This window comes from Tupaia chinensis, unplaced genomic scaffold, assembly GCF_000334495.1.
Source record: "Tupaia chinensis unplaced genomic scaffold, TupChi_1.0 Scaffold000473_1, whole genome shotgun sequence".
NCBI classification, from domain to species: domain Eukaryota; kingdom Metazoa; phylum Chordata; class Mammalia; order Scandentia; family Tupaiidae; genus Tupaia; species Tupaia belangeri.
The window spans coordinates 2,439,506-2,452,375 of NW_006159982.1; the positions used below are offsets into that span (position 1 = coordinate 2,439,506).

Below are 12,870 nucleotides of genomic sequence, written 5' to 3' on the forward strand. Positions count from 1 at the left end.
TACAGGCAGGTGCTATAGAAACTGCAAGAGATACCTGTCTCATTGGTTGATAGCTAGAAGTTTTCAGGGACGTGACTCTCCAGGAATTTAAAATTGGCCCTGGATGATTCCTTGATAATTTGGGGCATAAAACAAAATATGTGGATGGGAGAATTCATGAAGGCAGAAAATAGTCTTGAAAAGACTAAAAAGTCAGAACCAGCAGATGGTATAATGGTTACATTACTAGACTCCTATGTAGTCAACCCCAGTTCGAGTCCCAGGCCTGGTGGCTTAAACTCAGAGCAGGCATATCTGCATAAGATCCTGAGAAGGAAATGTAGAAGGAATTGTGGCATGGTCATACCCTCAGGGGGTGATTTCTTGCTTTCTGTCTCTGTCTCTCCACCAAGCGCACATACCCTATAGCAAAAATCTCTCTCTCAAAAAAAAAGGACTAAAAGTTACCAGATTTACCCCGTATATTAAGGCAAAACTTTATCTGATTGTTTCCAATTATAGCTCACCAACTCTGTTTAGAAGTCACCAATGACTTCCTTCATGGTGTTTCCTATCCTTTGCACTCATCTGATCAACTTTGGAAAATTGAGGTTTCAGAGGCATTGTCAAAATGAAAAAGAAAACATGATTCAAAGAATCTATGTATTGTTTCAGCATTACAGAATGTTCTTTTACAGGCAGGTGCTATAGAAACTGCAAGAGATACCTGTCTCATTGGTTGATAGCTAGAAGTTTTCAGGGACGTGACTCTCCAGGAATTTAAAATTTGAGACTCTTAAAACCGGGACCAGCAGTTAGCGCAATGGCTGTGTCACTGGACTCCCATGTAGTCGACCGCAGTTTGAGTCCCAGACTCGGTGGCTTAAACTCATGCCGGGCACGTGTGCATGCGTGCCCAAGATCCTGAGAGGAGAATGGAGGAGAAGGGATTGCGGCATGGCCATCCCCCTTGGGGAGTGATTTCTCACTTTCTGTCTCTCTGTCTCTCTCTGTCTGTCTGGCGAGTGCACGCACCCTATAGCAAAAAGCTCTCTCTCTAAAAAAAAAAAGACTCTTAAAACCAAGTCCATGCCAGTAAAAATATCAATGTATGGTAATTAGTAATGGATCATCTTGCAAAGCCCACTGAGAATTTTCAAATATTGATAGTTTAATTTTTTTCAAAGCTGAAGTATGAAAATAGTTTTCTAAATTGTTTAGTGCATGACCAGTGGATAGGCTTTCTGGATAATGAGAGACTAGATATATAATTCCTATTTGAATGTCTTATATAGAAAAGGCACTCCATAAAACTGTAGTAATGAATATGGTAGATATGATAAAATTATTTTTATTAATTTAGTGATCTAAACATAGAAAGGGCAAGAAAAAGCTTGATTGCTCACTACTTTCACTTGCACTCCTCAGCTGAAGGACATAAGGAACATGGACATTTCAGACACGAAGTGTAGAAAAGGAGCACGCTCATGAGGAGACTCAAGAGCCCAAATGGGAAATAGAGGCAAGATGGATAAAATTTTTCATTAATCACTTCATCCTGTCAAAGGATTTTCTTTTGATCACTTATAGCTTAAGTTCATTTGTCTTATAAAATAATTTTCTTAAGAGATTTTTTGCTATAGGGGTGTGCACTCTCCAAAGAGACAGAAAAGGAGAAATCACCCCACAGGGGGAATGGCAGATTCACAATCCCTTCTCCTTCATTCTCCTCTCAGGATTTTGGGCACACATGCACACGTGCCCAGTGTGATTTTCAAGTCACAGGGTCAGGAACTCAAACTGCAGTCTGCCGTGGATATCCATGCAACAGAAAACAACATATGTAGTATGCAGTGATAAATGGGCAGTCTTTGGGCTCTCAAATCAGCAGATACATGTTATGATGACATAGATACCCACACCACAGTTTGAAAAGATAAACTTGTCAGCATTCAGAGGCTCCATTTTAAATGGCTGGGAGACAAATTTGGAATAGAGAAAGCAAAATGATTATATAGTGCTACTGAAACTTGTAGTTCCTATTTCTTTATTAGATAAAATAAAAAGTTACTGATAAAATACACCTCCCTTATTTTAAAATGCTCCTGTTTTGCTCTTGCATTGAGACTTTAGATTATAAATTACACTAATCCCAAAAAGATACTCGTTAGGCAATGTTAGTCTTAAACATTCAATACTCCTAAGGGCACACCTGTACTTATTAAATGATTTTGAAAATCCTGCTCTAGGAAACTATCTTGATCAATTTATTGAATTGCACACAACATTTTTATATCCCTTCCTGTCACTCAGGATTCAGAGGGTTTTACCCTTATTACAAGTTGGAAGAATAAGAACAAGAAACATTGTTTTCTTCTGGAGTTCTTTTTCTGTATACCCCTTCCTTGTCCCCTTTCATTTTGAATAGCATTTGATTTGGGGTCAGCAGAGTAACCTCTCTGACTAGAGTGTTCATTATCCTAGCCAAGATAGCTACTGTTGACTCAAAGGGACAGTCAGCAGCCTGACTCTGACCAAGGCAAAGAATGAGGGTCGCTTTTGGAACTCCTTCTGTTGCCTCTCATCCTCATCCTCCTTGTCTCATTTCCAGGCTGGAATCACTAACAGGATATTCAAAGGTCCCCTTCTGTGTCTCCCATGTCAGTGGAAACCTACTACAGAGATTGACTTTTCCACCAGCTCTTGCACCAGTGGTGAAAGGAGTAAATTTGAAATTTAATGTTAAAGTGAACTCCAAATATAAATCATTCCCTGTGTCCTCTGCTGGTCTTCTCCTCTGGGCAGGCTTTCCGGACCTCTCTTACTGAGAGAAGTGTCCTGCCCTGGGGCTTGCTTTTACAGGCATCTCAACCCTGTATGCTTTGATGATGGTTTGACTAGGTTGTGCCACTTGCCAGGCAGTGAAGCTTCAAAGAAAAAAGTGTCTTACTCATCCGTGTAGATTTTATATCTCTTACAGGTCTGTGTACATGGTAGGTGCTCAGTTAATGTTTGTTGAGTGGATGAATTTACTTAGGTCAAACTCTTTTTCAAATTGGCACTTCAGCTAACAATTTTGGGGTCAGCTGCTTTTTATTAGACCCTCTACCAGAAACTGGTGATAAAAATGGAAATGAGACAGTGTCCTGGGAATTGAGAAGTAACAATTCAGGAGGGCATGTTGATAATTTACAAATAAATATAAGCCAAAATTCTAAGGAAGAAATGAGAAGGGAAGGCTTCCCAGAGGTGACATTTGAGCCAGAGCTTTGTGAATGAGTGGAATTTTGCCAGGCAACAAAAGAGAAGAATTAAGTTTTTTTGATCTAGATTTCAATGGACATTGTTGCAAAATCTTTCTTTATTTCCTTTCTTTTTTTTTTTTTTTCTTTTTTTTTGTTTGGAGAGGTTTTTCGCTATAGGGCGTGTGTGCTCGCCAGACAGACAGAGAGAGACAGAGAGACAGAAAGCGAGAAATCACCCCCCAGGGGGGATGGTCACGCCGCAATCCCTTCTCCTCCATTCTCCTCTCGGGATCTTGGGCACGCACGCACACGCGCCCGGCGTGAGTTTTAAGCCACCGGGTCCGGGACACGAACCGCGGTCGACCGTGGGAGTCCAGCGACATAGCCATTACGCTAACTGCTGGTTCCCTTTCTTTTTTTTTTTTTTTTTTAATTTTAGAAAGAACCTCTGTTCTTTTGCGCACCGCTGTAAGAATCTAGAAGATGAATGTAGGTTGCTTGGAGAAAAAAGTAAAGCAGACACCAGCATAATTTCCCATATTTCTCCTTTCTCTGTTCACAATGCAATTAGAAATGTGAAAAATAATCAAGATCTAATACAATGAATACAGTATGTTAATAGAACAGATACTTAAAATCTCACTATGCGCTGGCTCCATGTCATGGGGGTTAAGGCAGATAGATGCTACATGGCCAACTGTGTGGCTCGAGTCTCTGAGCCAGCAGTTAGAGAAACATGCCAGGCATGTGGGTGTGTTCACCCACAATCCAGAAAGGAGGGAGAAATAGAGGAGATGAGACTGTGGTGTGGCCATGCTCCATAGAGGGGTGCTTTCTTCCCTTCTTTCTCTCTCTCTCTCTCTCTGGCAAACACATACACTCTCTAGTAGAAAACAAAACAATCAACCAACCAAAGAGAAAAAATCCACTGTGTAGTAATAATATAAATCTTCCTGTCATACTCGATTCAAAACTCATTAACAAGTAGTCTACTAGCAAAACAACAAACAGGAAAAAATCGCCTAAGCCAACCTACAGAATAAAGTGTACAAATCCCACTTTACTTAATAATGCCTCTTTGATTTGTGGTTAAAAATATAAAAGTGGAATGTTAAGGTATAAATTTGGAAAAATGATGACTTTTTAAAAAATTATGATAATTAAATAGTTTACAACAAACTCAGTTATTCTGTAGGTACAGAAGTAATTTTTAGAAAACAATTCCTATTTCATTAGCTTGATATATTTGCTTAAATATACCTACATATTTATCAATAAATTGATGGAAATAATCAGATATTTCACATTTCAATCTTCTAACCTAGAAAACCATGAAGAAAACACTTATCTGACTTCTGTTGGTCTAGAGAATCCATATTTAAAAGGAAAAGTGGGTAACCTCATCTTTTACAAAAGGCAGGATTTTAGTAAGCCAAAGAGTAAGTCCACATTTAAGCTGAAGTTCAAAGAAACCTCCTTTCCCCACCAATTACAACTTGTGCATGCTGCACTGTACAGAAAACCACCGTAAACATATTAGAGAGGAAAACATAATAAAATTGGGAGTGATGGTTATGTCTTGTTTAAAGATAGCCAAATTTCCAGCAGCTAGGCAAGTGTCTTCATTTTCTTAATCACATTTTCCCAACTCTAACACAATCTTAGTGCATTTTTGCAAGCTAAAGACATGCCAGGTGCTTGAACTACTGGAAGCACATTAACAAAAGCATGTGTTGTTTGTATTTATCTGGTTTCAAATAGCTGAACGCTACACTGACCACGCTGGCTGGAACAAACATCTTTTATTAACACGCATTTAACAGGGTTTAAAATATTCATAGGAAATGCGTATTATTATTATTTGGCATCAGCACACGAGATTTTTAAAAATGCATGGAACTGGATATTGGTAGCACACCGTTGTAAATGACAAATTATTTTTTTTTAAAGCTATTATAATTCCTCACAGTCCTTTTCTGTGTCCATGAGAACTTCTCTTTGCACCCAGGCATTTGCTTCTCTGGCTTTAGCGCATTTGCTGCCTAGGTTTGTCTTTCCAGTTTCAGCTGTGTCACGGGCTTGACGAAAATCGCTGTCTCGAAATATCACACTGAAAATATTGCCACTGGTGACCTATTTGGGCTCTGGGAAGTATTGAGGCTATGGATGATGCAGAAAGGTGCCTGTTGATGGTAGGAAATTTAAATGTGGGCATGAGGTGACTTCTCGGTTCCATTCTGTAAGATGATATGTGAAATTTCTACATTGAAAATTGCACTTTGGTGAGTGGGAGGTGCTGGTCAGGATCAAGTATGAAGTGCAATTCTGGCATGGAGCTGTCAGCCTGGGTGGTTTTATAAGCAAAGCTTTGTAGCCTTGACAGAAAAACTGCTTGTGCCCAATGCCAATCACTCAGTCTTTGTCAACTCAATTGCGCATCCTCTCAGAGATGGCATCCATCTCCCCTGACATCCAAAATATAGAGTATGCTGTCACCATGTCTCAGGTGAGTATGCACTGGTACCTTGGAGGGGCAAATGACCAGCTTCCAGCTCTTTGCTAATTGTATGACTTTACAGTGTACACACAAGACAGAAGAAGGAAGAATGTATTTATCTCAGGGAAATGATTTACACAAAAATGGTGGCTGGGTTTCCTAAATTGACACCTGCTATATAACCAAGGGTTACTGATTCTTACTTAATGGAAATGAAGGAATAATAATACCACTCACTTTAAATCCAGGCTGCACAACTCACAAAGATGGCAGCATCTCTGTGCATGAAAATTAGAACCATCGTCCTTCAGACTTGTTTTGGGTCACCCAATTGTAGGATGGTTAAGGCATCTGGGTTCAATTTGGGTGACTGTGTGGTTCTAGTTCTGGACCCAGCATCTTGAAATATATGCCAGTCATGTGTCCATGACCAAAATCCCAAAAGGGGAATGGAAAAGGGGATGGCAGTGAGGTCACCCCCATGGGCATGTTTTCTCATTTTCCCTTTCTCTCTCTCTCTCTCTCTTTCTCTGTCTCTCTCCTGTGAGTCCTGTGAGTATATACACCCTCTGGCAAACAAACCAACAAACAACAAAATACTTGTTTTGTGGTAAAAGGAAATGAGAAGTAAGTTTGCTCCACAGAGTTTTGTGCTAAATGGAACCTTGCAATGTTTTGTGCTTTGTGTATGTGCTATCTTTTTGCCTATAGATAAGAGACCATGGCTCCCATTGAGTAAGGGTTGTGGGGAGATTACGACTGTGGAAATCTTATTATTGCCATTTTGGGGAGGCAATCAAAATCTCAATGCCAAAAAAGGAAACCCTTTCTTCCTTCTTCCCACATAGCATTCTATTGACCCATCACCTCATCAGTAGGTTGAAAAATTATTTTGTAAACCTTTATTGAGTGCCATCAAGCATTCTGATATATCTATGTAGATTTAAAATTTATCTTCACTTTTTTTTTTAATGTTTCTTCAAAAGTCTATTTTGAGTATGTGCTCTTTGGTTCATAAATCTGAGGACAACTGGTGACCAAGGTGTCAGATTCCCCAGCATGTGTATAATGGTTCCCCTAAAAGGTGTTGCATTAATGCTGCCTGGACCTTGGGTGCCATTTACTGTACTGTGCTGATAATTTACTAAATGGTTCCCTTGAGATCCAAAACATTGGATGTGCCCTTGTAAAGTGCCTAATTTGCTGCCAGGAAATAATTACCAACTGGAAAAACAGATTATATATTATATATTTGCTTAAAATGGTGTTTTTTTTTTTTTAAATGAAGTAAGCTTCAGAAAAGGTAAGTCATTCTGATTCTGTCTCATTTGATGTCTTATCCTCACTAAAATAACACAATGAAAGGTCTTACAGAAATAAACTATTTAATACACAATTGATATTGTTTCAAATACCATACCTCTGAATTAATATCTAGCTTTTGAAAGTCACTCAGGTCCTCAACGGATAGAGCCAGAATGGAAATTGGCCAACAAAGCTACATCTCCTAAGAAGGCTATGATTAAAAGACTTGACAAGATTAACCCTAAAAACCTCATTGTTCAAAGATACAGTGTCCTATTCACTCTGGAAAGCTTGATTTAATGTCTGACTTTTCTTTAAAAAATTTAAACTTCCACATATCCTTTATGCCTCTATAGAGAAAATCTACATAAAAGCAAATATTACAGTCATGTATATATTTTCCAAATATAATCTGGTAAAAAAATGGAAACATAACTTGTCAATGAAAACCTAGAAATGATCTTTATTGATTAAATAAGGCGTTCCCAATCTACTCTTTGTAACACATGCAGAATCATTGCCATTAAATATAGTTCTCTATTATGGAGGCTGTATTTCAGGTGAGAATAAAAGTAAAATAAAGTCTGTTTCCAAACACAAGTCTATAGACACTCTGAGCATCTTCATGAAATAAGGTCCAGATTTTATTTTCTTCTGCCTGACAGAATTTCTCCAAAGCAGAGAACATTCAGTCATGGAGCAGAGGATGACAACCTTTTCTTGTGGGATACCTAGATGTACCCTAAAAGACAGAAATGAGGCTATATCATGATTTATTGTGAATTACTTCTTCTGGTCTCACCCTCCAACCCTCAGAGGCTATTTTTTTTTCTTCTTACTGGAAAGACTGACTACTTTTGCCCCCTCTCTTGCCCTAGAAAAATTGTTGTCACTAAATAATAAGAAAATAGAGGAGGGTCATTTATTTTTTTTTTCCTTGGGAAAAACTGAAGACATTTAAGACTTCCTAATGTAGAAGACTTTTGGCTGTGTATTGTTCAGACCACTTACTGTCCTCTGCAGTCATGAATGGAATCCAAGAACTATGTGCATTGCCAAATCCATTGGAGGCAACCAACCGAAACATATACTCTGTGTACGGTTGGAGATCTCTCACTTCATAACTTAACGATGCAGAAGGATTGGGAAATAACCTATATGGGAAAGAAATAGTAATTAAGAAGTTTTAGGTATTAAAAGCAAAAAAAAAGCAAGTAAATCTTATTGCAAAAATTTTTTCAGGGAAGGTCAACATACATTTAAATATTGCAATTTTCTGCTGTCAAATGACATCTCTTTTAAAATAAGTGGCCATTTGGCTGAGGGTTTGTAATCTGGTGTTTATATGAGATGCAAATTCTAGTAGTATTGAGACTGTTTGCTGTGTGGAAATTGTAGAATAGGTATGATAATTTTCTACCCACAGTTGAGAGAGGGTTTTGGTCATTTCAGGTAATCCTTGCTTTGTGCAATACCCATGCTCACAAAAAGTTTAGTATAAAGAAATTTTACTTTAAATCCTTTAAAAACAAAAAAGAAATAGATATTTTTGCAAAGCAAATAATTATCCTCTAGGTTGTTTTATTGCTTTTCATTTGAACTATTAAAAGGTAATCTCTATTTGTTCGAAAAGATAACTGATCTATTCTTCAAAAAGCATATGTCTACTTTGAATAACCCAGCTGATAGAAGGTTGGACAAAGCAGAACGCTCACTCTAGAAATTCCTGGGTGGAGTTGTGAGGCCTCATCTGGAGTTGGTATCTGGGAGAGCCGGGAGCGTTGTTACGAGCTGGTGTAGACCAGACGACCTGAAGACTGGTTGGAGTGGCAGATGAAAGCCTGGGAGGCAGCACGCCATCTGGAGCTGTCGAAAAACACAGATGAATTAGAGCAGAGAAAACTGTGGAGAACATATGCTGGATGGAATCGAAATGCTCCATATACTGGAAAAACTGTTCCTCGGGATCAACAACAATGTTAAACATGGTCCATTTAATTTAACATTTTCCTTCCTGAACTACTGTACTTTCTTATTGTTCATTTCAACACAGTTACATTAGTACTTCGGTCTTAAAATCCAGCCCCCAAAGAGCAAGATGAATGAATATATCTCACACTCCCACCTGTATCTAATTGAAAATATGGGGGAAATCTAGTGAAACAAATATTAAAGTACCTTTTATATTTAACTCTTCATTCAATAGACCAAGCAACTGACCATTAATACAGTTCAGATCTTACGTTTTTCTCACTTAAATCACCCACTGCCACCTTGATCACATAAACACAATAGGCTTTTTGTTTCTCTCTCTCTCTCTTTTTATTTTTTTGGAAGAGGAGAGTTGGATAAAATTGAAATTTTCTGGAATAATAAATAAATTGAGGTGGTGGAAAATAGTATATTCTACCCTCAATTCCCACCCATTAAAATATGCAAACTAAGGACCAGGTGGTAAACACAGCAGTTATGCAATGAGACCCACATGGGAAGGTCGTGAATTCACATTCTGGGACTTCTGTATGCATAGGTGCATGCCCATGATCAAGACTGGTTGAGACTGGGGATGGACTGTAATGTGAAGACCCTGTGAGGTGGTTGTTTCTCTGTCTCTCTCACAGAGGAAACAAATAAATACATTCAAAAGAAAATAAAAGAAAAGAAAATTTAACTTTCTTTACTTGTGTATTTTACAGTCAGTTATTGCCTCTCACAATACCCCTGCCTTTACTTAAATATATTGCAAACCAGAGCATCCCTGATGATGCTCTGATGGTCTACTTGTATCTTTGGTAAATCTGTCTTGAATTCAGCACATCAGCTTACTATAATCTGTCAAGGAAATCTATTTGAATGGTTCTAGAAAGGGCAACAGGAATGAATGAAGCTAAACATATTCTAGTTTAAAAATCTGACACAATGACTCTGGTTATTTAATTAATCTTTCCAATAGGGGTTACCTGAATGAACCACTCCCATCAGCTTTTATTCCAAAGCTAGTCAGAGACTCCAAAGCAAATTAAGCAAAACTCTGTGGCTATAGAAAAATCACCTAATGACTCTGAGTCTATGTTTTCTAATCTTTAAAATAGGGCTAATGTTTTTCCCTTGTAAGATTGTTGTGATGATCAAAGGTAAGGTAGATAAAGAAACTTATTTTGAGTGCTACTAATTTAATTATTAGTTGTTTATTTATAGTACTATTACTACAATTACACTGGCATGATCTGAACTTTCCTTAACTATTAAAATAATGTAATGTGTTAGAAACATTATTTTAATATATGTTAATATATATTCCTAATGACCATGGATTTCTAGAGGCCATAGATGAAGGATAAATGATCAAAATGATGAAAACAAATAAAATATCAGGGCCCATTTTCAACTTTCTTTTATACATAACCTTGTGCAGTGTGTGAGTTTTATATCCTCTCTAATTCAGAAGAAAATGCTTGTAGACAATGAGGTTAATGAACGACCAATGATGAGCTTAGAAGACATAGATTACATGTTTTATCAATCTGTCATAGGGGTTTTTAGGTCATCAATAATTCATGCATTTGTTCAATACACTTTTACTATGGCTCTGCTCAGTACTAAGTAGTGTTCTTTGTGTGGAGATAGAACAACACTGAGTAAAACAGACATACTCTTGTCCTTACAGAGTTTACATTTAAGTGCAGGGAACAGTCAATAAACAAATAGAAGATGATACCAGGTAGAGATAGGTGCTCTGGAGAAAAATTAAGCAGAGTCAGGGAAGATAAAAGAAAAAGGAGCACACAACTTCAGTTATTAAATAACAGTTTGGGTTAGGATGATTACTAGGAAGGACACAGTAGGTGATATTTGAACAGAGACCTCAATGACATTAGGGAGGTGGCCATGAGAACATCTGGAGAAGAAGGAATCCAGCTAGAGAGAGAGTGGTACACACAAAGGCAGTGTGGTGGGAAAAGCTCTGCTTATGATCCAGAAAGGCCAGAGTGGCAGAAGTAGACTGAATAAGGAGGAAAGAAAAGGAAAAGAGGTTGGAGGGATAAGCAGCACCTACATCTTGGGGACTTTGAAAGTCACAATGAGAAGGAAAGTGCAGGGCTGGCTTCATGGGGCAGCAGTAATACATAGCTCAAGAGGAGCTGGATCCCACATAACAATTGCATTTCGAATCCCCTGCCTGTCATCCTGAAACACACCAGCCGTGCCCAAGTTCTGACAGTCTAGAGGACTGGAAAAAGGGGGACTATACCATGTGGAGAGTGGTCATCTCTCTCTTTCATTCACTCTCATGTGCACACACACACACACACACACACACACACACACACAATTTACCATGAATAAAGATTTTTTTAAAAAAGAACAGTGCAAATTGCATATAATGCACTGGGTTGTCGAGGAAATCATGACTCATTTTTGCATACAAAAAGAGAACTACGTCGTGACTTTTCCAATGACCTAATATTACAGCTAAAACCATATCCCTCATACGATTTTCTTTTTGTTTAACTGTTCTGTATCAAAGACTATAGTGTCATTGGCAATGCAAATTCTGAATTAATGTTATTTCTAAGTCATCAGTGTGAAAAATGCTCAGTTTTTAATGTGTACATGATAATCCCTTTTTGTGTTAAAAGCTGCATTACCACACTATTAAGAAAGAACAGAGAAATGCATGAAAGGAGGTATCATAATAATAATAAAATACAAATTATTTCTTAAATAATAAAACAATATGCCATATGAAATTGCTCACACTAAGATCATACAAAATGGCAAAATATTTATAAACTGAACGATTATTTTAAAATTATTTATATATACCCACTCAGTCTGTATGCTTTCAGAAACATTGAATTCTGGAAACCTTTCTTTCCCCTCTGCTTAACCCCTTTTATTCTAGATCTACTCCTTAGAGGGTCCTTAGCACCAAAGCAGTAACTGGGAGTCAGCCATAATTCCACCCCTGGTTTCTTAACAGAAGAGCCTTGTATCTATCAGCTTGATATATTGTCTCCAAGATGCTTTGTGGCTCAAAAAGCTTCTCTCAAGTTTAATATGACCCTCGTGGGGCAAACACTCCACAGACAACCTCCTGAATCAACACATCTTGTCCAGTAAATACTAATGCTGCACAGCAACTGGATAAAACAGCTACTTCGATCTCTAAATTCAAAGCAAGAGAGTTTTTAATAAAATTTCAAATTGGACTAGTTTAGATGGTATAATTTTTTGAATACATGATTTAAACTTTCACATGATTTTTATTTGTGGGCTGTTCATTATGCAAAAGCAAAAAAAATGAAAATAAAAAAAACCAGAAAATGATTTATATATGCCCACACCTTTTCTCCATACAGATTTATAGAACTCTGGGGGGGTAAGCTCTAAAATGAAAAAATTAACGTGTTCCCCCACCACCACCCTGTAGCCAGCAACTACCATGGCCATGGGGACCAGAAGAAGAAAATTTCAGAGAGAAAATGAATTCATGTGTGTTGCTTCTTTTTCAGGACATGCCATCAAGCCATTACTACTGCGGTGTGCTTTTTGTGTGTAGATGTGTACATCTTAAGGTACTGGGGTAAATGTTGCATTAAAATACCAAAGAAACCTATACTATTTTGTATTCAATTCAAATATGTAATAAGAGAATGAATCCCACTCTGCATAAGGATCTTACTGGGGGAGAGCAAAGGGAGGCTGACCCCATGGCAAGGCTCTGGTTTTGTGTCCACCAACATCCCTGGTCACACTAAGCACATGTGTGCCCAAGATCTGGGCTAGCTGAAGCTGGAGGAGGATTGTGGCACAAAGATTCTTTTAGAAGTGTCTCTCTCT

At 37.9% G+C, this 12,870-nt stretch overlaps 1 protein-coding gene across 1 annotated transcript in view; it reads right to left on the bottom strand.

Annotated features, from left to right (window-relative positions):
* Positions 1–12,870, bottom strand: part of USH2A (usherin) — an 819,384-nt gene that overhangs the window by 285,101 nt on the left and 521,413 nt on the right. Inside the window, exons 38-39 of the mRNA XM_006155854.1 lie at positions 8,742–8,892; positions 8,038–8,180 (exon numbers count right to left, since the gene is read on the bottom strand). Coding sequence (XP_006155916.1) covers positions 8,038–8,180; positions 8,742–8,892 — 294 coding nt within the window. The remainder of the gene's footprint in view (positions 1–8,037; positions 8,181–8,741; positions 8,893–12,870) is intronic.